At 40.5% G+C, this 23977-nt stretch overlaps 2 protein-coding genes and 1 pseudogene across 4 annotated transcripts; all 3 read left to right on the forward strand.

Moving 5' to 3' along the window:
- The first annotated feature begins 1519 nt into the window (after positions 1-1519).
- Positions 1520-8242, forward strand: LOC149005395 (amino-acid permease BAT1 homolog; annotated as a pseudogene).
- A 4017-nt stretch (positions 8243-12259) lies between these two features.
- LOC149005396 (uncharacterized) lies at positions 12260-23977 on the forward strand. 3 transcript variants are annotated; one of them, XM_089169640.1, is made up of 2 exons: positions 12260-12548; positions 23224-23977. In XM_089169640.1, the coding sequence occupies exon 2, from the start codon at positions 23233-23235 to the stop codon at positions 23629-23631; it is 399 nt and encodes a 132-aa protein (XP_089025766.1). In that variant the 5' UTR covers positions 12260-12548; positions 23224-23232; the 3' UTR covers positions 23632-23977. The 3 variants fall into 3 exon arrangements, with proteins under 3 accessions (XP_089025766.1, XP_089025764.1, XP_089025765.1); XM_089169638.1 differs by having other exon boundaries at positions 23211-23975; XM_089169639.1 differs by lacking the exon at positions 12260-12548 and adding an exon at positions 13188-13700 and having other exon boundaries at positions 23211-23977.
- On the forward strand, positions 20338-22130 carry LOC149005397 (uncharacterized). Its single transcript, XM_089135886.1, has 2 exons — positions 20338-20713; positions 22063-22130. Exons 1-2 carry the CDS (start codon positions 20338-20340, stop codon positions 22128-22130), a joined length of 444 nt encoding a protein of 147 aa, XP_088992012.1.

Genomic DNA, 23977 nt, shown 5'->3' on the forward strand with positions numbered 1-23977 from the left:
TCACAGCTTCAGGAAAGTAATTCTTACAAAACGCTTCTTTAAACACTTCCCATGAAACGACACCCGCATGGAGATCTTCAAGAATAGGGCGATTCGAAGTCCACCATGCATCTGCCTCATGTTGAAGCTTCTGCTCGGCAAAATGAACTTTTTGGGCATCTGTACACTGCAAATTCCGGAAGGGCTTCTCTAATCCCTCAGCCATTTGTTAGGAAATAGAGCATCCTTTGTTACACCGGTGAATGACGACACTTGTAGTTTCAGAAAACTCTCCATCAACTTAGTATGCGGGGTCCTTGCGAACCTCTCCACATATGGGGCTACAAAATTTGGGTTCCCTTGCCCGCAGCACGATTCCCGCCATGAACCGCCATGAAACTTGTCATCATCTAAGTAAATTGGGCTGCCTGCTATTGCATCATGTTATTCATAACATTAGCAATATCCCGAAAGCTTCCAATCTCAGGAGCACCTGGAAGGTCATTAGTGGTGTGACTGTTCTTTTGCGTCTATTGGTCTGAAGTACCAGCAGACGTCTCACCATTACCGGTGCTACCGGAACTTACAAGTCTATTTCTTAAGACAACCATTCTGCAAAAACAAAGATGACAACACCAACATTGAAGATTCGTCAACAACTTCAAGACCAAGTGATTAGAATGCTTAAACATACTTAGAATCATCAACATGGAAAGCAAACAATCAAACATTGGTAAGAAATCCAAAAATCGAGCCGAAAATCCGAGCAAAACCCAAAACAGGCATCTCTGTCCTCCTTTGGTTGACTGGCTTGGTCAAGTAACCAATCAGTCGACCAAGCAATTACAGCCCACAAATTTTGGGTTTTAAAACCCCATTTTCACTTCAAACTTCATTTCAAACTCAATTTTCTCAAGAAAGGGCTCTGGAGAACCATTTTGCCAAGGTTTCCAAAGAGATTCTAAGTGCTTAGAAGCTTCAACAACATCAACACAACACACTTAGAAGATCAAAGCAAGGTAAGCACTATTCATCATCTTCTCAAGTTGGTTTCTTTGCTTAGATTTCTTGAAAATCCATGTTTAACTTGTTGTTCTAGGTTAGAAAAATGTTCATGCATGCTTAGTAACATAATCCCATAGTTTCCATGCAAAAACAAATCTTAAACATCAAGCAAACACAAAAACACAAACTTGCTCTCGCTAACTCAACCGAAATTCCCAAATTTAGAAAAATTTTGATTACTCCCAAACCGCTTGGAATTTTAACATCAAATCAGTTGTCACATGCTAGAAATGATATGCTAGAGGTACTCATGCAATTCGTTTCAACCAATTTCGACGTTTTCAAAAATCCCCAATTTAGACCTAAAAAACCAAAAATCTCATTTCTAGTTTGCTGAATTTTCTGCTTTAGGCCGCGATTTCGATGGGTTTTCTTCAATTAAAATTCATAAGCATGAAATTCAAGGTATTATGCACATGCTAGTATGTTCAATTTGAATTTTCCCCAAAATCGAAAATTTTCAAAAATTACGAAAATGCCCTTCTTGTCTAAACTTCTTTGGTAATTCTCTAACATTGACTTGTTTAATCTTTTCTATAGGTAAAGTCATCATGCAGCGATAGGGACGAGGAGGAGGCCATGGTAGAGGTAGATTAGTAGGAGACAGGAGAGGTCGAGGACAAGCTCTGCCTCAGCCACGAGAGGAGGTCATAGATAGACACAGATTTACGACACCACAGACAGAGTTTCTATATGAGACTTATTTCGGACACTGTGTCACAACAAGCATGGTCAAGTACTACAATTGCGAGAGTTGAGGACATTTAGGATCATACGACATTTTGATTCAATGAGATGGACACACCTGTTTATGAATGATCTACCAGTGTATCCGGAGTTGGTTTGGCTGTTTTACAACAACTTGACATCATTTGAGGAGGGATTGGGAGTGGATTTACTTCAGCTGGTAGTAGCTAGTCAGGTACAAGGGACACGGATTCGCTTCACTACCCGCACACTCGCAGAGATCTTCGGGGTACCTTTCTACCCGCATGCTTGTGTATGGATACCAGTCGGTGGTAGGGTGGACAGACATGTTCTTCCATATGAGTTGCACAAGATATGTGCCACATTATGGGATGATATTCGATGCCATAGTACATGGATCAGTGGAGAGATGACTCCAACAACGAGGGTGATCGGTCGGATTGTGGGCAGAAACATCAAGCCCAAGGCAGGACATCACCATAAGGTGTCCGTGATGGAGGCCTTAGTCATATATTCTATTTATATGGGATTAGAGATAGATTTGGCATATATCATACATAATATCATGATCAATATTGTAGAGCGCCCGAGTATGAGGAATCTTTGTTTTGGAAGACTACTAACACTCATCTTCAGGCATTTTGGGGTGAGACTCGAGGGTGAGGAGATGACCAGAGAGACAGGATGTTCAATAGGCACGAGGACCATTAGACTCATGCAGCTAGATGATGCTATGAGATCACTGTAGGGGGGATTTCCTGTTAAACTTCTTGTTTCATAGCCAACTGCTTTTGGAAGTGGGATGAAACAATTGGTAAAATTTCATTTTTATTTTTCTTAAAGTCGTGCTGATACATAGTGTGAATTGCATTAACCTTCTCAGTTAGATTTGTGTTGAAACAACCATATCTGGCATATCGTTGCCACCCCTAAATCTCTGTTTGAGTGTATATGCAAAAGCCATGGTATGGCAACAAATTGTATATTTTTGAAAAACAATAGACATAATTGATTGTATGGCCAAACCTTTGGCTTGCTAAGCACCTCTATGATCAAACTTTAAATTTCTGTCTCCATTCTAAAAGGTTTCTTAGGAAAATCAGAGTATTTATCATCAAGATAGAATAGTACAATAATCTCCACCACCACCATCAGCTAACAGTATTAGTAGTAATCATCATCATTGTCATACAACAAATCATGGCTTGAGAGGATATGCCCCCTTGTGCACATAATAACAAAGACAGCAGCATGGGTTTCCATGAGCCAGTGCTATCTTATATACCATTGTTAGGATAGCTTCACTTCATGGCTGGGATCTATACCATCATTATGTTACATGTGTTGCATTGTGACATTATCTCCCATGGTGAGTTACCTCTTAATTATGTTTCATTCCATGTAAAGGTTATCCCTTCTCAAATTATTGGGTTAGAAAGCATTTATAAAGAGTATACACTCCTTAACCTCATACCTTCACCACAAGGACAACTCTTCCAAGCTTACTGGATGGCTAGTAATAAACTTTGTGACTCAAAAGCATGACATATTATTGGTGTAAGTTCTATTGGATTCTATGCCTTTGCATTGCAAACTAGCTAATAAGTAGCTTAGTTAGTGACTTACCTTTTAACAATATGATCTGGATTCCTTTTTGGCCATCTGTTTTCTTTCTGATCTTGAGGCAAAGTTTGTAACTTGCAACTTCACGATCATCTCTTCCAATGTTCTTTAAGTGAACTTCTCATTAACCCCTCTTTTTACATGCAGGTTCAACATTGTTGGTCAGGTATTTATGATAATCAATATGTATATGGAACCTCAAAACCTCCAATAGACAAGTAAAATTGCCATAATATTTTAAAATACTGGAATGTTTGTAGTGGGCTGTCACAAGAAGTGTGGATTTCTCACTGGCTCAACTAATTCAAGTGATATTCTACTTAGCTCAGAAGGGAAAATGGTGGTGGATATGAGGCTTCTAAATATATTGTTATTGTCACCTACGGTGGAATTCTACTTGTTCATGCCATCATAAATAGCCTTTCTATATCATTTTTATCCTTCTTTGGTCAACTTGCTGCTGCGTGGAATATCATAGGTATGGAAAATCCATGAATAGTATTTGCTTTTATTGTTTTAATTTCCAATTGACGTCAGTGGGTTCTATCCTCCTAAAACCTCTTGACCTGTCTTGCTATTTCCAGCTGTTTTTCTCCTTATGATTCTCATACCAGGTTTTGCAACTGAGAGGGCTAGTGCCAAATTTGTTTTTACTCACTTCAACACTGATAATGGACAGGGAATCAACATCAATGTTTACATATTTGTTGTCGGGCTCCTGATGAGCCAGTACACTCTAACTGGCTATGATGCATCTGCACATATGGTAAGTGTGCTTCTTTATGCACTGCAGTCTTGAAATATGAATCTTAATATTCGCTTTAATCTCTTCCTTTCGGGAAGGGAGGCTTGTCGACCTATTGATTGCAGCTTTCTCCATACCTCTGGAAAAGCATAAAAAAAAAGGCTCGAATGTTATGATCCCTCCGTCACCCCAGAATGAAAGGGGTGATCTCGTAGTTCATGGTCTGTGAAGATGCGTTGTTAGGTGCTCTTTTTTCCCATTGAGGCCGAACCTAAACCTGTGCTCGAGAGATAGCTGTCCATGCACTGATAAGAGATGTATGGATTCTCGAGAAGAGAGGAGCCATGGTGGTCCCCTCCAGACTGCCTAGATCCCATGAATGAATAGAAAGTTGGATCTACATTGGATCTCACCTGAATCACCTCATCTATCCTCATGAGGAGAAGTTTGGTTTCAAACTCCGGTTCGAACAAGAGGAGTACGCCATGCTAATGTGCCTTGGATGATCCACATCTCCAGGTCAGGTGCTAATGAGCGCATTGAACTATCCATGTGGTTGAGAGCCCTCACAGCCTAGGCACAACGACACAATTATCAGGGGTGCGCTCTACCACTGAGCCAATAGCCCGTAGTGCGGGCTTCCCACTGGGGGCCCACTATGCCAAAAGCGAAAGAAACCCCATCCCTCTCTTTCCTTTTTGCGCCCCCATGTTGCCACACAAGAGGGACATGGGGATGTAAAAGGGGGATCCTATCAACTTGTTCGGACCTAGGATAATAAGCTCATGAGCTTGGTCTTACTTCACTTCACTGTCGAGAAACGAAAGAAGACTTCCATCTCCAAGCTTAGCTCAGACGTAGCTTGCTTCTTTTTGGGTGTGAAGCAATGTCAAACCAAAATACCCAACAAGCATTAGCTCTCCCTGAAAAGGAGGTGATCCAGCCGCACCTTCTAGTACGACAACCTTGTTATGACTTCACTCTAGTCACTAGCCTTGCCTTCGGCATCCCCCTCCTTGTGGTTAAGGTAATGACTTCGAGCATGGTCAGCTCCCATAGTGTGATGGGTGGTGTGTACAAGGTCCGTGAATGAATTCACCGCCGTATGGCTAACTAGCGATTCCGTCTTCATGCAGGCGAGTTGTAGCCTGCAATCCGAACTGAGGACGGGTTTTCGGAGTTACCTCGCCCTCACGGGATCGCGACCCTTTGTCTTGTCCATTGTAGCACGTGTGTCGCCCAGGGCATGAGGGGCATGATGATTTGATGTCATCCTCACCTTCCTTCGGTTTATCACCGGCACTCTGTTTAGGGTTCCAAACTCAACGGTGGCAACTAAACATGAGGATTGCGCTCATTGTAGGACTTAACCCAACACCTTATGGCAAGGGCTAACGACAACCATGCACCACCTGTGTCCGAGTTCCCGAAGGCACCCCTCTCTTTCAAGAGGATTCGCGGCATGTCAAGCCCTTGTAAGGTTCTTCACTTTGCATCGAATTAAACCACATGCTCCACCACTTGTGCAGGCCCCCGTCAATTCCTTTGAGTTTCATTCTTGCGAATGTACTCCCCAGGCAAGATACTTAACGCGTTTGAAGGTTAGTGTATTGCTTGCAAACTCAGAAATTCTACAAGGGCTGTTGTGCTTTGTTAGAACCAGAAGACCAAAGGCACAGTATAGACACACTAATATCAGACAAAGAGAAACATAATATGAAGCAGTATACCTTATGTTAGAACCACTTACCCGAATGAAGTAGGAGAAGCGAAACAAAAACAGAACGAACTCGAACAGGGTGAGTTGAGGTTACGTATAGTACTTTTTCTTAAGGTATTTGAACGCCCCCTTTAGTGCAGACTGGGTTTGACCTTGACATTCTCACCTCCAAGATACAACAATTCCTTAGATCTGAAGGCTAGCACTCCAATAGATACTACTAGTTAAGGAGATACGAAGGTAGTATACAGCACAAGAAGGAAGAAAGCAAAAACGGAATTTTTTTCCCTAACTATTTAGAACACAAAATTTCTGTTTCTCCAAAAAACTAGAGTAAAAAACCCTTGTTCTTAGCTTCTCCTCTATTTATAAAATCGTATGGACACCTGTATCAAAGAGTTACATCCGTAAAGTCACCTCTACAGGGAAGAGTTATGATTGTGTGATCGATCACCTCCTTACAGCAAGACCCAAAAATGGGTTTCCACATCCCCAAGTCCCATCATAGACATTTAATATTATTTAAATAACATTATAATGCCCATGGCCTGGTTAGACTAGGGTCCATGGACCACAACTACAACCACGCCCGACTTGGTCCAGCTCGGTGCATACGCATGATCCACACTTAACTCTCTATCGGCATACACCCCACTTAGGATCAATCAACGTATATATAATTAATATTTTCATTAGCTCCATCCAATGTGGGACTAAACAAATATGGTAAATTAAATTGCCTTATATATGCCGAATTGTCAAAATCCTTGGATCATAATTTTCACATCCAAAAGAATCCTATAGAAGCAAGAATCAAACAAGAGTCCTAAAACAACATTAGGGAGATAGAGTTTTAATGTTTTTGAAACTTATCTAAATAATATATTATATTATTATTATTATTTTATTTATTTTAAAAACAAAAATCAAACATGCTTTTTTGTAAAATTATGTTATGTTCTTTTGTAAAATTAATAGATGTATAATGACATTGCCTTTTTCTGGAGTTTGTTGATTGATGTATGAAACGACAACATTCTTCTGATCTTCATTGTTGAAGCAATAAAAATTACTTCTCTACAGATATCTCAGCCACTGATTTCTTTCAGGATTACCTTAAGATTCTATTAAGACCAACCCAAATTTGAGAAATTAGTCTAGTAACACTAATCAATCACTAAATCTCTTCATCTTCTTCTTCTTTTTTCTTTCTCCCTCTCTCTCTCTCTCCCCCCCCCCCCCCCCAATGTTGTCTTTCGGTGAGTCTTGTTATACTATGTCATCATGTTATTTAAATTGCTAATCAAAACTTGCTTTTCACTTTTCATCTCTCTGCAGTTAGAAGGGACAAAGGGTGCGGATAAGAATGGACCAAAGGGAATAATAAGTGCGATAGGCATATCCATTGTTGTTGGATGGGCTTACCTACTTGGTATCACATTTGTAGTGACTGATATCCCTAGCCTATTGAACAGTGACAATGATGCTAGTGGTTATGCCATTGTGGAAGTTTTCTACCAAGCTTTCAAGAGTAGATATGGAGGTGGCGTTGGGGGAATATATGTCTGGGAGTGGTTGGTGTTGCCATATTTTTTTGTGGCATGAGTTATATAACAAGTAACTCCAAGTAAAAGCTTCCTTATATCTATCAAATATCTGAAGAGTGTTTACTTTGGGTAATTTAATTCCTTGCGTCCTTTATAAGCTGCTAAGCACTGTTGTCAAATCTCAGGATGGCCTATGCATTTTCCATATATGCTCTTTTCATCATTGTGGCATGAAGTGAACAAGCAAGACGTCCCACTACTATATGCAGTTTGGCTCTTTGCATTTGTCTCATTTTGCATGGCATTGCCGGTACGTATGATTTTTAAGAGAGGGAGCACCATTATGAATATGTTTAGAAGCATAGTTATAATTTTGGTGGAGCCAAGCGTGATACAAAAATTTTTCTGCATTTTGATGGCTTCCTCTATGAATCATTAGTTAATGAATATTTATGAATGGTTGTTGTCCATATTGTTGATTATTTCCTACGTGTGTACTTGTTGCAGTCTCTTGGAAGTTTAGTGGCATTTCAAGCAATGGTATCAATTGCAATCATTGGACTCTATATTACCTATGCACTGCCAAACTTCTTTAGGCTGACATTGACCCACAAAACTTTTGTTCCATGACCCTTCAACTTGGGTAGATATTGAATCCTTGTGGGCTGGATTGCTATTCTTTGGGTATCAACAATCTTTGTTCTTTTATCTTTGCCTATAGCATATCCTGTTACAAAGGACACAATCAACAACACTCTTGTGGCTGTTGGTGGCCTTTTTATCCTCACTGTGTCAACTTGGATTATCAGTGCTCAATAATGGTTTAAAGGTCCCATCACAAACATAAGTATCTGAAACAAAAAACACTTACACGTTGATTCACAATTCTCAGAATCTTGAATGACACATGGGTGTAATGTTGTATTTTGCTTCCAAAATCATTTTCTTCCAATAGCTAAAAAATATTATTCATTACCTAGTGACCGGTAAGTTGGGTCCTGCCTTACATCCATGGAGTACATCAGGAATTAACAATTAAGGTGTTCCTGGTTTTCTTTGCGTAAGTGCTCTTCATTTAATTCTCCGAATGAGATTTGAAGAAATTTGGGAGAAGTACTAGTTTGTTATCTAGTCGAGAGAAGGTTTCACAAAATATGAAGTTTTTGTATTTTCTTCCTCTGTTTTTAGTACTTGGATTTAAGTTATTAACTATTTATACTTTTGTATTCACATACATTATTTATAGGTCATAAATGTGTATATTAATAAGGACAAGAAAAGACAATGTAAAGTACTAAGATATTCCTTTGGATCTTGTAAATTTTCTGTTGAATTTACTATATTGTATATGTAGAGTGACTAATTGAAGAAATTTTCCACCTGATTATAATACAACTTTCTTAAGGGAGGGATGTGATTGCTCTAATCTTCTATGTGCAATGTTGGTCAAATGCCTTGTTTATTTAAATTGGATAGAAGTAGCTCACTGAAAATATTAGTAAATGCAAAAATAAATATTATAAATGTGAGTTGCATTCCCTACAAATGGGTGAATAGAGTATAGAACATCTCCACTCAGCTGCCGGTCCTCCCATCCCTCCACCCTCGCACAAACATATTGTGAGAGTGGGAAGTGAGTGAAAAACCCACCTAGATTGAGAGGATTGGAACTCGGGTAAACACGGCTTAGAATTTACAAAATTCTTTGATACCAATGTAATATTTTGAATGAAGGTTCAAGGTTGCAAAAAGGACTATATCCAATAGATGGAGTGTCTAAGACAAATCTTGTGGTATGAGTTACAATGCTTTCAAGTGAGAGTTACAAAGTGCCATGTATCGGACGATGCAATTTGAAATAATATGTATCAATAGTATATTGATACATGTTCATCAATAACTAACCAACTTCAAAAGGGGGGAAATTTTCAGCACCACACCCTGAGTTACACTCCAAAATAATGCCATCTCATGAGTTATTCAATACATCAGTCAAACCCCCTATTATTAACACTATTAGTCTCAGGTAATGCTTATATCCTAAGAGGAGGTGAAGTAGAAAATGAAAAGAAAAAAAAAAACTTGAGAGAATATAAATCATGTGTAAATAAAAGATGCAAAAATAAAAAAAGAGTGGCTAGACACACAAGTAAAAGAAGACAATGATGAGTAAACTGTAGAGTTTTTTTGTTTAAGGGTATTCTTGTCTTTTTGAAATATTTAACTTGCTTAATGTGACTGTTATGTAATTGGGAAGTGTTTTCATGAAAATATAAATTGTCACGAAAAATATCATTCAGTACGCAGTGACCGGTGAGTTGGGTTCTGCCTTACAGCCATGGAGTACATCAGGAATTAACAATTAAGGTGTTCCTGGTTTTCTTTGCTTAAGTGCACTTCATTTAATTCTTCGAATGAGATTTGAAGAAATTTGGGAAAAGCACCAGTTTGTTATCTAGTAAAGAGAAGGTTTCATAAAATATGAAGTTTTTGTATTTTCCTCCTCTATTTTTAGTACTTTGGTTTAAGTTATTATCCATGTATACTTTTGTATTCACATACATCATTTACAGGATATAGATGTGTATATTAATAGGGACAAGAAAAGACAATGCGAAATATTTGGAAATTCCTTTGGATCTTGTAAATTTTTTGTTGTATTTACTACTATGTTGTATATGTAGAGTGATTAATTGAAGAGTTTCTCCACTTGATTGTAATATTGCAATTTTCTTATGGGAGGGATGTGATTGCTCTAATCTTCTATGTGCAATGTTGGTCAAATGCCTTGTTTATTTAAATTGGAAAGAAGTAGCTCACTGAAAATATTAGTGAACTGTCAATAGGGGTTTACTCTTTGGTAATATTTTTGTGGTTTTTTTAGTTAATTTATGAGATTTGAGAGGAACCACCTTCAAATCCAAGTGCGACCTTCTTGCACTTATCCTCATTTGTTATATTGTGAGGAAGTGTGAGTGGTTGAGAACTTCGGAACAATTCACGAAGTTCCATTTTTGGGAGATCATCAGCTAGAGTTATAGGGTGATGAAGAACCCACTGAATCAACCATCTCAGATTTCCATTTTAAAGAATGTTGCTTTTATAAAACAGAGAATATAGATTACTAATAATGTAGAGTCAAGAAAAGAATTAATTATAATAAATGCAAAGATAAATATCAATGAAGTGTGAATTGTATTCCCTACAAATGGGTGAACAGATTATAGATTCTCCCCACTTAGGCCAGTCCTCCCATCCCTCCACCCTCACACAAACATATGGTGAGAGTAGGAGGATGGGTGAACAACCAGCCTAGATGGAGAAGAATTGGACTCGTATGAACAAGGGTTAGAGTCAACAACCCTCTTTGCCAATGTATAATTTCCAATGAAGCCCAGGACTGCAAAATAGTACTATATTTAATTGAGAGAGTGTCTGAGTGTCTAAGACAACTTATGATGCGAGTTACAATGCTTTCAGCTGAGAGTTACAAAGTACTACGTATCGGACAATACAATTTGAAACATTATGACATGACAAAATGTATCAATGGTATATTAATACATGTTAATAAATAACTAATCAGTTCAAAAGGAGGGGGAATTTTGGGGAAATTTTCAGTGCAACACCCTAAGTTAATCTCTAAAATTATTGTCATCTCCTGAATTATTCAATACATCAGTCGAATCCCCTATTACTAATACTGTTAGTCTCAATTAATGCCTATATTCTAAGAGAAGATGAAGAAGAAGAGGGGAAACAAATCTTTATGAAGAATATAAATCATGTAAATAAAAGATGCAAAAATAGAAAAGAAGTGGTTAAACACATAAGTAGAGGAAGACAATGATAAGTAGACAGTAGAGATTTTTGTTTAAGGGTATTTTTGTCTTTTTAAAATATTTAACTTGCTTAACTGTTATTTTCTTATGGCTGGGGACAAGGAACGAAAGTTCGCTCGGTTCGCCGGGTTCGCTACGGCGAACCGAAGGCGAAATCTCGGCGAGATTTCGCCGATATTTACCTGAATTATATAATAATATATTATAAAATAACATGATGATATGATTGATGAGTGATGGCTCGCATGCGTTTAAAGTTTTGAAATTCAAAAAATTAATAAACTAATAAATATCCCTGTTATTCAGCCTCATGTTTATCTTTAATATTTTTTATTTCATTTTTTTAATAACTCCATTATTCTCCATCAACCACGTGTGCGTGCGGATCAAATTCACAACTTATAATCTCAAAAATCGAACTCAATCTTCATCCCGCTTCCTCGCTCGATTCTCCGTCCGGCGACTCACCATCTCCTCGGCCTCCTCGCTTCCTCACTCTCCGTCTTCTCCGTCCGGCGACTCCCGCCTCCTCACGCTCCGTCCGCGACTCAGCAATCACCCGCTTCCTCACTTCTCCGCCGCAACCGAGCAATCGGGGAGACTCTTTCTAACGGCGACTTTCTGAAATCTTTTTTTTTTAACCAAAATCACAAGCAATACCGGAAGACGAGGCAATACCGGAAGCAGACGATGCTTCAATTGATCGAGGAAGACGCGGACTCCTTTGCACAACGAGCGAGTGACCGGAGTTGATATCCATGGTTCGCCGACATTCGGCGAGATATCGCCAGGTCGGCAAGAAAAGGCGAGATATCGCCGAGAAATCGGCGATATCCCGCAAATCTCGATTCGCTACCTTGTTTCGTTTCGCCCCTTGGCGAAACTGGCGAATTTCGCCGATATTTCGGCGAAATTCGCCGAAATTTCTTTCCATGGCTGGGGATGCCGGTGATAATATTTTTGATAAAATTTTTCACTACTGATAATTAGGCAAGTCAAAGGGGTGGAATTAATTTTAGTGGGTCAGGGGGTGAAAATTTCACAAACGCAAGGTTTGTTTGCAGAAGCGGAGCCAACTCTCGAGATCTTTCTCGCTACTCTTCAGCTGCGGTTCGGTGATTCTCCTTCAGTAGAAAGTCTCGTCCTCGTCTTCTCTGCTCTTCTACTTCTTCTTCTTCGCCCCCTCTCCCTTCTGCTCTCTTTCTTCCTCCTCCTCCTCCTGGAACCACACCGCCCAGCCGCCCTGGTAGGCTGCCACAGCTTTCACCAGCGTTCAAGGACAGAACCCCATTTCAGGGTTTCCTCCCAGATATCTTCAGGTGAAACGTGAAATCGCAATCATATATCTTTGCATTATTAGTAATAAAAATCTTAATTTTGTCACTTTGGTTGTAATTTTTTGTTTCTCCGGTTTGGTGGTTTGAGGTCTCTAATGTGATTAGGTACTAGGATGCAATGGCTTCCATGGTAATTAATACGGTTTGGTGGTTAGAAATTGGTCTATTCTTTTTACACAGGAGGGAATTTCTTGTCTGTTAATGTTATTAAGAAATCTGTGTGATTAACCTGAATTTCTGCTCTTAATGTTTATCTATTTCTTAGTTTTATTATAATCATTTTTCCCTGTTTCAGTCCATCAATTGGTAGAGTCAATTTACTGGGTTTTGAAAACAAATAGCAAAGGATATTTGATTGTGATGGACAAGTAAAGAAACCAACTATGGGCTAAAACCAATCGGACCAGTAGTTGATTGGTTATCCATGGATAGGGTGATGAGAATACAAAGGAGTATATTTGCAGGGCGCTAGTTACTGTTGTTGATTACCTGGGAAGTGTTTTCACGATTCTTGAATTTAGGCTTTCAAAGAGTAATGTGTTTCAGAGGCAGAACTTTGGATTGATTGTTTAAAACAGGTCTGTCATCTGTCTACCAAAAAAATTGTCATTTAGTCAATACATGTTACGGAAAGGGGGGGGGGACACAGGTGAATATTGGTTGCATTTACGTGCCACTGGACTTGAATAAATGTGTGTTTAAAATTAGATCTTTCATAAGTATAATGAATAAACTCTGATCTAAAGAGGTGTCATGTCTTCTTGGTGGTTATGAATGATCATTTATTAGTTATATCTATTGTTTTATGTTTAAATTAGACCATTTCTGTACATACTTTGATCATTTCCATTCAATTCCACACCCATTGAGACCTATCTACTTTACAATATGATACGATATGATGCAAAATGTCTCTTAAAATCGATACTTTAAACCTTTACCTCAAGTCTAGTGCCTGTGAAGTTCTTTGTCATCTTCGCTATCTCCGTTGACCAGTCCACTGAAATCAGTTTATTGCAGCGGTTCATCTCTCCTCCATCTATTTTGTCTCAGTGTTTCTTGCTTTTAAGGACTGTGTAGGTGTCTCGGCATGACTTGATCCCTCCCTTCATCTCTTCTCTGTCTTAACCTGAGGTGAGTTAAATTCTTTTTGTTTTCATATTTTCACTGAAATTTATTGAAGGGGTTATTCTCCTTATAGGGATTCTTCTATATTTCTATGTGCATATGTATATCTTTTAATAAGTTGAATCTGCCTTCCTGAAATTAATCAATGTCGTATTTGGGAGCCTGAGTGCAATAGAAAAAGGGAACAAGCAGAAGCCTCTACTCTGTTTGTCAATGAAACTTCAATCATTACTGTGCCTTCTTGATGGCATGGAAATCTTTAATTCAATATGACTTTTTTTTTTTTTGGGTAGGGGGATCTGTATTACTTATGGTCGTTTCTTTTCCAAATAAACTGAACTACAGACCTTACAAAGCTGGTGGGCTTTCGGCATTTGGTTTTTGTGAGTAAAAAGGGGAATTTTCTGTTTCAGATGTGTATTTAGTTTGTCTCAGGACCATTTTGGGATTAAAAAAGATAACAGAATGTTCAGTGGGTGGTACAGAACAGCAAAAATGGTTGACGATATAATGCTAACAGTAACTAAATTGGCGTCCACATTGACCGCTATTTTCATGTTGTTCCCAAGATCACTTATCATGAATCGCCTGCAGATTATATATTCAGTTAGTTCAGCTCTTCATATTAACATATGGTCATTTACCTATCTTAAATTATCGAGCTGAAATCTGGGCCTGCCAGTGTAGTTGAGGTATTCAGAAATCATTTAAGGTATTACTATCTTTGAATTTCCAGGTCGTTTTGAGATATGTGACTCATTTATAGCTGAATGAGTGGCAGTACTCAAGGGCTTAAGGGTTTCCTGGGTAACATTGTCTAAGTTATATGGTTGTTGAGGTCAAATAGGGTAGGGCTATGGAGACACTTGCACACACTAGGAATACCTAGATTTCTTTTTCTCTTCAATATTGGTTATGATCAACTAACGGGGTGGTTGATGTCTCCTGGCAGACATCATTTGATTCCTCTTTGAAGTTAGCAAATCTTATTTTTCAATCATTTTGGTGTTTTTGTATCATGGGGTTCCCGGTTTTTTCATTGTTGTTTGCTGTCTTTACAGATATTTCCATTGTTCTCTCCCATACTTGCCAATTCAGTTTTCGACCAGAATTAGAACTGGCCGGGTCAACGCAAAGGAATATATCAAATTCATGGACTTTCTTACTGTAATGATGCTTCTTGACATGCACACTTTTCTTGCTTGAGAGATATCTTTGTCGCATTAAAATCTTTATTATCGTATCCTCACATGCCCTTCATATTCTGTTTCACATGTGGAATAAGTTATACTTCACTGGATGCATAGGGATTTGGGTGTGCCTCTATTATAAGCATGTAGAAAGATTTGCTTTCTGTGTGCACATGCAATAATTGTCGGCTGATATGATCATGATCCTAGAATTGGTGTTTCTTCATTTTCAAAGGTATTTGGGGAAATTTCTACTTTTGTTTTGCAGTTCTGGAAAGAGAAACAAACTCAATGACCCAAGTGCTATTTGCCTTGGATATGGAAGATGATATCAATTTACTATTTAGAGTTCTTTACATGTCACCCATTACATTGGGGGTGAAACTCTGGGTTCTCCACTATAGTGGCTTAAATTACATGGCATCTACTTTCTAAATTACAAGGTGCCCACTGTTAGGCTTTTAACCTAGATCCTATTAAGTGAGGTGTGAAATGACCATAATGCCCTCTAGGTTTAAAATGACATAACTACCCCCATTTATTACTCTCCCATATCCAACCCCTAGGTGGTCCCTTCACCCATCTTCTACCTATACCTTGCCAGAAACTGCCCACCACCACTACCGGAGCGAAAAGAAAAAATTTTTTAAAAGAAGAAGCCCATTGGGGGCCCATCAAAGGCCAAAGTGTCACCGAATCAGCCCATGGCTTTCATGGGCTAGGGCTGTTTTAGTGGGTTAAAGTTAGCCCACATTTGTTGAACTTCATAGTCCAGACCTAAGCCTAAGTCTAGTTTTTAGAAAGTCAATAAAAGGGGTTTTAGTTTGAAAATAAGAGAACTCATTGTCAAAGGAGTTCTCCTTTGTCAAGAGTTAGGTAGTAGTTGAGTCATTAATAGGTAGGTGGGTTAGCTAGTGGTTGGATGTTGCCATTAATGTTTATGTCTCTTTGAATGCTATATAAAGAGACATGTAGTGGGAAGACACAACAGAATTGAAATCAAATTGCTTGCAGCATTCTTCCTCTGGAGAACCCTTGTGTTTGATCAAGGTAGGTTGGTGTTTGATCCAATCGATCCACCTGGGTGTGAAGCCCGGGTGTACTGTGTCCTTATTGTTCTCTTAATCTCTTATATTGTTCCATCCTTTCTTCTTTATAGCCGCGGAAGACCTACTTAGTCCTTGTTCTAAACCAATATCCTTGTTCTACCACCCGGTTCAGCCTATCTTTATATCTGAATTTTATTTATCTTAAGTCTTATCAAATCTAAAGTTGATTCCTGTGAAAGGCCATTTGGCACGTTTGACATTCAAATACGACTACATTATTTGGTATCGAGCCATGACGAGGGAGGAAAAGGACCACCAGCCAACTAACCATGGCAGCAATGATGGAGATGGTTCAACAAGAGCAACCAAACACGGAACCGAAGCAAATGGACGAGAGGTTCTGAAATGGAGGCGGAGTTGCGCCTCTACTCATGTTCCTCACCCTCCACTTGGTGAAGAATCCATCCGCTCATTCGTGGCCAATTTCCCTGCTCGAAGAAATATGGGGAGAGGACCCCAAAGGATTCCAGTGTGCAACCAACTTTGAGGAGCACGTACGAAGTTATTTTGTTGGAGAACAACCTACATTCAATAAGCATGTTGGTGACTCTCCAGAGGTTAAGCTTGAACTCAAAGAATACTCGGGTAAGCATGATCCTCAAGTCTTTTATGATTGGTTGGCAGCGTGGATGACTATTTTGATTGGTATGAACTCTCGGAGGTACGAAAGATGAAGCTAGCACGTACCAAGCTAGTTGGAGCTGCACGTGAATGGTGGAGAACTCGCGAATATGAATTGGAAGATCGTGGTAGAGTTCCTACACGTGGGAGGAAATGAAGGAAGAAGCGAGAGAAAAGTACTTGTCATCTACTTTCGATTGCGACTACAAGACAAGTTAAATTCTCTTCGCCAAGGGAACTTGTCGGTGCAGAATATATGGAACAATTTGACTCTCTTTCTTCTCGTACGGGAATTCGAGAGAGGGAGATCCAAATCTTGTCACGTTCAGATTGGGTTTACGGCCGAAATCAATAGGGCCATTGGCGTGTGGATGTAGAGAACGTGCGGGATTGTTTTGAAAAGGCCCTACGGCGGAAGAATTATTGGCATCCAACAACAAAAGGTTTGGATACCAAGCCGGGGAGGCTAGGCGAAATTTTCCAGCACCAAAACCTACAACAACAACCCCTACTCAACCCACATTTCCTACCCGACAAGATAAGGGCAAGGCTCCTATGACTAGTGGCATCCAAGCACAATGTTTTCCCGCCAAGAGGTTGGACATTATGCTAAATATTGCCCACACCGTCAAAAGATTAAGCTGTTGTTGCTGAGATAGAAAAGTCACGAGAGGAAGAAGATCCCGATCTATTCCCAACCCGCCGATGATGGCGACTATGACGGAGCTGCATATGATGAGGATGATGCTAATAGAGGTGATGCTTATGGCATTCATATAGTAAGCCGCATCTTGGTGGCTGAAACCAAAGGAGAGGACTGGCGGCGAATTGTATCTTCTACAGCCGATGAAGTCCGGAGATAATACCGCTTTGGTGATAGTTGCACGGTGGGAGCCGTGTCAACGTTACTTCGGACACCTTTGCGAAGAAAGCAAACTTGAAGGTGGAGAAGCACCCTCAACCATATCGGGTATCCTTGCTGAATGGGAATACTCGGAGGTAAATCAACGGTGTTCCGTACCACCGAAGCTCCATCGATATGAGGAAGAGGTATGGTGTGATGTAATCCCTATGCATCTTACCGATGGTTGCTTGGTCGACCATGGATGTATGATAATGATGTTATGGTCGGGGGAAGAAAAACCAATGTGTATTCAAGTTCAAAGGACTTCACACCGCCCTCCACCCAGCCAATGTCCCAGCTGAAATGCGTCAACGGAGGTCCTTGAGGACCAACCAAAGGGGGACCGATGAAGCACAAAAGTTGTTGTCCATACCGCAAAAGAAGCTGCTGGTTGTTCCTCACAAGGAGTTCATTCACACTAGCCATGATACGGGGCTGGTATTGGCTCTTGTTACAAGGGTAGTCACGCCTCCACCCGAGGCGACATTCCCTCCACCCATCAAAGAGTTACTTTCTGATTTTTCTGATGTGGTTCCCGATGAGTGCCAATGAGCACCCCAGCGCGATATCAACATGAGATTGGACCGGGGGGACCAAACCTACCGGCTATCGCAGCAACAGAGCACAATGAACTCAAAAGACAAGGAATGAGTTGCACATAAAGGATTCATTCGGGAGAGCAAGCCCATGTGTGTACCAGAACGACTCCAAAGAAGGATGGCTCATGGCGCAGTGTGTGGACAGAGAGCAATCAACAAGATTACGGTTAAGTATAGGTTTCTAAGCGGGATGACATGTTGGACAGCTATCCGGGGCAAGATCTTTCTAAATTGGATCTAGAAGTGGCTACATCGATTGTATTCGGGGAGATGAGTGGAAGAGCCAAGACCAAGGATGGACTATTCGAATGGAAAGTCATGCTGTGAGAATGCACCTAGTACATCATGAGGGTGATGACACGGTATGTCTTTTATTGGTGATTTTTGGTCGTATACTTTGATGATATATTGATCTACAGAAGCATCCGGATGATCACATGATCATCTACGGCAAGTCTTGAGAGTGCTTCGCCATGAGAAGCTATACATCAATCTCAAGAAATGCTCCTTTATGCTGCCAAAGGTTGTGTTCCTTGGTTTTATTGTCTCATCACATGGGGTTGAAGCTGATCCAGAGAAGATAACAAGTATAAAGATTGGGCACACCAAAGACAATCAGAGGTTCGTAGTTTCATGGACTGCATGAGGAGATTCATTGGAACTTTAGTGAGCATGGCACCTATTACGAGTGTTGAAGCAAGGCAAAGGTGAGTTCAAGGGACAGAGGGCAACCAAAGCCTTTCATCTTATCAAGCAAAAGATGACAGAGGCTCCAATACTGGAGATTTTGATTGATATTTGAGGTAGAACGATGCCTACATATTGGTCTAGGAGGTGTATTGATGCAAGGAGGGCACCCTATCGCTCAAGCGAGAAACTCAATGATGCAAGCGAGCTATTGACATATGATCTAGAGCTCTAGTGTTGTCCAGGTATTACGCCATGGAGACATTATCTCATGGCAAAGAGTTCATTCTCTATACCGATCAGAGGCGGAAGTATCTACATTCACGAAGTCGATAAGCAACGAGCACGCTAAATGGGTTGCTTATCTCCAAGAGTTTGTGTTCGAATGAAGTACAAGGCAGGAAAGGAGAATACGGTGGGATGCATGAGTCGAAAAGTACTTACTCTTAGCACATTTTCAGCACATGCAGTTAGCATTGATCGGATACGTGATGAGTATGCATCGACGAAGATTTCAACATGCCGTACAAGGAGTTACAGCAAGGCAAGCAACATCATAAATACTCACTTCACGATGGGTATTTGTTTTTGGGAACTCGGTTATGCATTCCAAATTCTTCCCTACGACATCACATCATACGGGAGCTGCATGGCGGAGGTTTGGGAGGTCACTTTGGCAAGGATAAGACTATCATACAAGTTCGATCGGTATTATTGGCCCCATAGTGCAAAGGATGTTGATCATGTAATCAAGAGATGCAGAGTCGCACCAGCCAAGGGAACCAAGCAAAATACAGGTTTGTACTCACCATTACCAGTTCTCATGCACCTTGGATTGATATTAGTATGGATTTCGTACTTGGGCTACCCTCCACAAAAGAGCGATCCGACTCCATCATGGTTGTGGTTGACGATTCTCAAAGATGGCTCATTTTATACCATGTCGAAAGACCTTTGATGCATCTCATATTGCAAAGATATTCTTTAAGGAGGTTGTACGACTACATGGACTACCAAGTAGCATTGTCTCGGATCGTGACGTCAAGTTCACGAGCTACTTTTGGAAGACATTGTGGTGAAAAGTAACACAAAGTTACGTTTTCAACGCATTCCATCCACAAACCGAGGGGACGAAGTGGTGAATAGAAGCTTGGGAAACTTACCGAGGTGTTTGGTTCGTGACTATGAGAAGACATGGCGTCATACTCGACATAGCTGAGTTTGCTACAACAGCTGGTTAATCGTAGAAGTCGTACTCTTTTGAGATTCTACTTGGAGTTCAACCGACGGCCTATAGACCTCATTCCATTACCACCACAAGCACGTGTGAGTATTGAGGCTGACGAGTTTCGCGCCATATCACAGAGGTACATGCGATGTTGCCGAAGAATAGCTCTCAACAATGATGTCTACAAGGCTACACGAGATCATCATCGACGATATGTGGAGTTTCAACCGGGAGACATGGTGATGGTTCGTGTCAACCCGTAAAGGTTCCAACATGGGGTCAACAACAAACTCCATCCAAAGAAGATGGGTCCATACAAGGTGCTGAAACGCATTGGACCAAATGCTTATGTACTCGAGCTACCAGAAGAAATGAACATAAGCAATGTCTTCAACGTGGCTGACTTACATCTTTATGTAGGACACCACTCTGATGATGGAGACACTGAACAAATGTTGAGGCTGCCCCAACTCAAGCCACCAATCACTGACATCATTGAAGAGGTTTTGGATGACTCTTACAAAACCACTCGTCGTGGCACTGGATACCATGCTTTCCTCGTCAAATGGAAGAATCGTCCACGACATGATAGTACTTGGATTCATGCCGATGATTTCAAGAAACTCGATCCCGATTTGTATGAACGTTACATGTCCTTCGTCTTCATTGTCGGAGACGAATGTTTTCAAGCCGGGAGAGTTGATGCAGAATTGAAGACATATTTACGAAAGAAGAAGCCCATTGGGTTAGGCCCATCAAAGGCCTAAAGTTGTCACCTGAATCAGCCCATGGCTTTCATGGGCTAGGGCTGTTTTAGTGGGTTAAAGTTAGCCCACATTTGTTGAACTTCATAGTCTAGACCTAAGCCTAAGTCTAGTTTTTAGAAAGTCAATAAAAGGGGTTTTAGTTTGAAAATAAGAGAACTCATTGTCAAAGGAGTTCTCCTTTGTCAAGAGTTAGGTAGTAGTTGAGTCATTAATAGGTAGGTGGTGTTAGCTAGTGGTTGGATGTTGCCATTAATGTTTATGTCTCTTTAGAATGCTATATAAAGAGACTTATGTAAGTGGTGAAGACACAACTTATGAATTGAAATCAAATTGCTTGCTAGCATTCTTCCTCTTTGGAGAACCCTTGTGTTTGATCAAGGTAGGTTGGTGTTTGATCCAATCGATCCACCTTGCGGTGTGAAGCCCGGGTGTTACTTTGTTGTCCTTATTGTTCTCTTAATTCTCTTATATTGTTCCATCCTTTTCTTCTTTATAGTCTACTGCTGTTTTGAAGACCTACTTAGTCCTTGTTCTTAAACCAATATCCTTGTTCTACCACTCCGGTTTTCAGCCTATCTTTATATCTGAATTTTATTTATCTTAAGTCTTATCAAATCTAAAGTTGATTCCCTGTGAAAGGTCCTATTTGGCTACTGTTTTGATCATTCAAATACAGTACTACATTACTACCGGAAACCCCCCCCCCCCCCCCCCGCCCCCCCCCCCCCCCCCCCTCCGTTTGTAAAAACACCCACCACCAACCCGAGGGGACACGCGGGTTTTTTGTTGTGGTGGGGAAGAAGAAGAGTAGTGGGTGGGGGGGGGTGGTGGGGGTGGGTGGGGGGGGGTGGGGGGGGTGGGGGGGGCCAATGGGGGGGGGGGGGGGGGGGGGGGGGAGGAGGTGGGGTGGTGGGAAAAAAAAAAAAAAAATGGGGGGGAGGGGGGGGGGGGGTGTTGTGGGGTGGGTGGGGGGGGGGGAGCACCCCCCAAAAGAAGAGGGGGGGTTCTGAGATTTACTCGATCGGATAATCATTATCATAAAAAAAAAATTGTGTATATGTGTCCCAGATTCTTCAGCAATCTGGAGGTCACTTGAGGTGGGTTCACATTCATATCCCATATCATGAAGGTCAGATGGACTGTGTCGAATCCTTCCATGGCTTGCTGTTGTACAATAATGAGGATCAGATCAGCAGAGTTTTGCTAGCTTCTTTCTTCTTCTTCTTTTTTCCTGGTAGAAAGTTTTGCTACTTTGTCCATCAGATTCTATGGCTAGGGCTAGACCTATTAAAGAGTTAAAAAGGATTGAGCTTTCTGTTTCTGAAAGTTGATCCCTTTTGTAAATTATCAATGGGTGGAGTATTTCATTTGTTCATCTTCATTTCTTTTCTGTTCTTTCATGAAATCCTTTTTAGGCAAATAAAATATTTTCCTGGTATGGCTGGAGAAATCCGTGGCTGCATCAGGCCATGTACTAGATGGGGGTTTTGATCTGTCTAGGGTTTTGGGTGGGTGATTTCCAGCATGGGAAGGTGGGGGGTAGTCGCCGGCAGGGGGAGGGGGTGGGGTGGTTTCCGGCGGCAGTGGTGGGCAGTTTTTAGTGAAGTGTAGCACCTAAGGGTTGGGTATGAAAGGGTATTAAATGGGGGTTAGTTATGTTATTTTAAACCTAGAGGGCATTATGGTCATTTCACACCTCACTTAACAGACAACAAACAACAACAACAATAAGCCTTGTCCCAACTAATTGGGGTCGGTTAGGTTAAAAGCCTAACAATGGGTAACTTGTATTTAGCAAGTGGGTATTGTGTAATTTAAGCCACTATAGTGGGGAACCCAAAGTTTCACCCCCGTTATAGTGGGTGACATGTAAAAAACTCTATTATTTATTATAAGTTGACCAAGCATGAAAAGTATTCTTCTCCCAAGTTTGGTGAAAACTAGAAGAATCCAGTGAAGCTGAAGTAGTTTTCAGGAAGTTGATTCCTTTGTCAGAGGCCATGGTTAAATTGGATGATACTGTATAATATTGAGGTCTTCTGTTTGAGACCAGTTTCTGCCATCATCTCAATTTCATCAGAACTAGTAGCAAGTTATAATAGTTGGAACTCTATGTTTTAAATATTGTTGGCATTTTTATGTTGCTTGCTGTTTTGGTTTTGAAGTATTGCTGCTAGGTATTCTTCATGATTTCTTAAAGAGTTCCTTAATTTTTTTTCACTTTGTTAAATGGTGATAAAAAGGGCATTTCTGAATGCTATTGTCTTCTGAAGAGGTTCCATTGCCCTTTATTATAATTCGGTTAAGACAAAAACTGACCTCTTGAGGCCACCATTCAGCCTCCCAGATGGCTTGTATATTTTATAGCTCCGTTGGATCTATGGTTTGTTGACTAAAAAAATGGAAAACAGTTCTATACTGCAGGGGTCAGACATGGCAATCAGCTTTTCCAGATCATTGAAATACATAATCTCCAAGGAGGCATTCAGAACAGTGAGCTGTAGAACATTTGCTGCTGGTGGTGGAAAAGCAAAGAAGGGCTCAAAAGGAGGTGGGGCTGGTGATGCTCCAAAGGCTTCTATACTCAGCAAAGAGGTAAAATCCACCACCGTTGTTGGTGCCAATATACTCAAGGATGGGGTAGACCCAAAGATCATGGCAGATTCTGAATACCCTGATTGGTTGTGGCACCTGTTAGATAAAAAGCCAGCATTGAGTGAACTTAGGAGGAAGAATGTGGAAACTCTTCCATATGAAGAGCTCAAGCGTTTTGTTAAGCTGGATAACCGAGCCCGGATCAAAGACAATAACTCTGTCAAAGCCAAGAACTGATGAGACATTTATTATTCTTGCTTTCACCAACCCTGTTCTTAAGTGAACTTACCTTGTTTTATGTATTCACCTATTTTACAAATGAGTCCATGGGTCAACTGTAAGTGTTCTTAGTTTGTGTGCTCTCAAGCTTAGAGCATAAACCCCAGACAAGGATGGAAAAAAAAACTTGAGAACCAAATTGAAGGTCTATTTATTTGTTGAATTGTGGGATTACATTGTTAAAGGAGTGGAGCAAATTTTCAATAGCTTGCATTTTATTTATTATCTGCATCAAAGATTGTAAGTGGGACCCAGCGTGGTAGATAAATCTAGTTGTGCCATGCTCATCCACATGGGTGGAAGA

Source organism: Hakea prostrata, chromosome 9 (genome assembly GCF_041222555.1).
Source record: "Hakea prostrata isolate BN-2017 chromosome 9, UWA_Hpros_2, whole genome shotgun sequence".
NCBI classification, from domain to species: domain Eukaryota; kingdom Viridiplantae; phylum Streptophyta; class Magnoliopsida; order Proteales; family Proteaceae; genus Hakea; species Hakea prostrata.

Coding starts and splice junctions, on each gene's coding strand:
- LOC149005396 (XM_089169640.1), top strand. CDS start 23,233: ATGGCAATCAGCTTTTCCAGATCATTGAAATACATAATCTCCAAGGAG.
- LOC149005397 (XM_089135886.1), top strand. CDS start 20,338: ATGGGTCCATACAAGGTGCTGAAACGCATTGGACCAAATGCTTATGTA. Junction 20,714..22,062: donor CTTCATTGTCGGAGACGAAT/GTTTTCAAGCCG, acceptor TTTGTCCATCAG/ATTCTATGGCTAGGGCTAGA.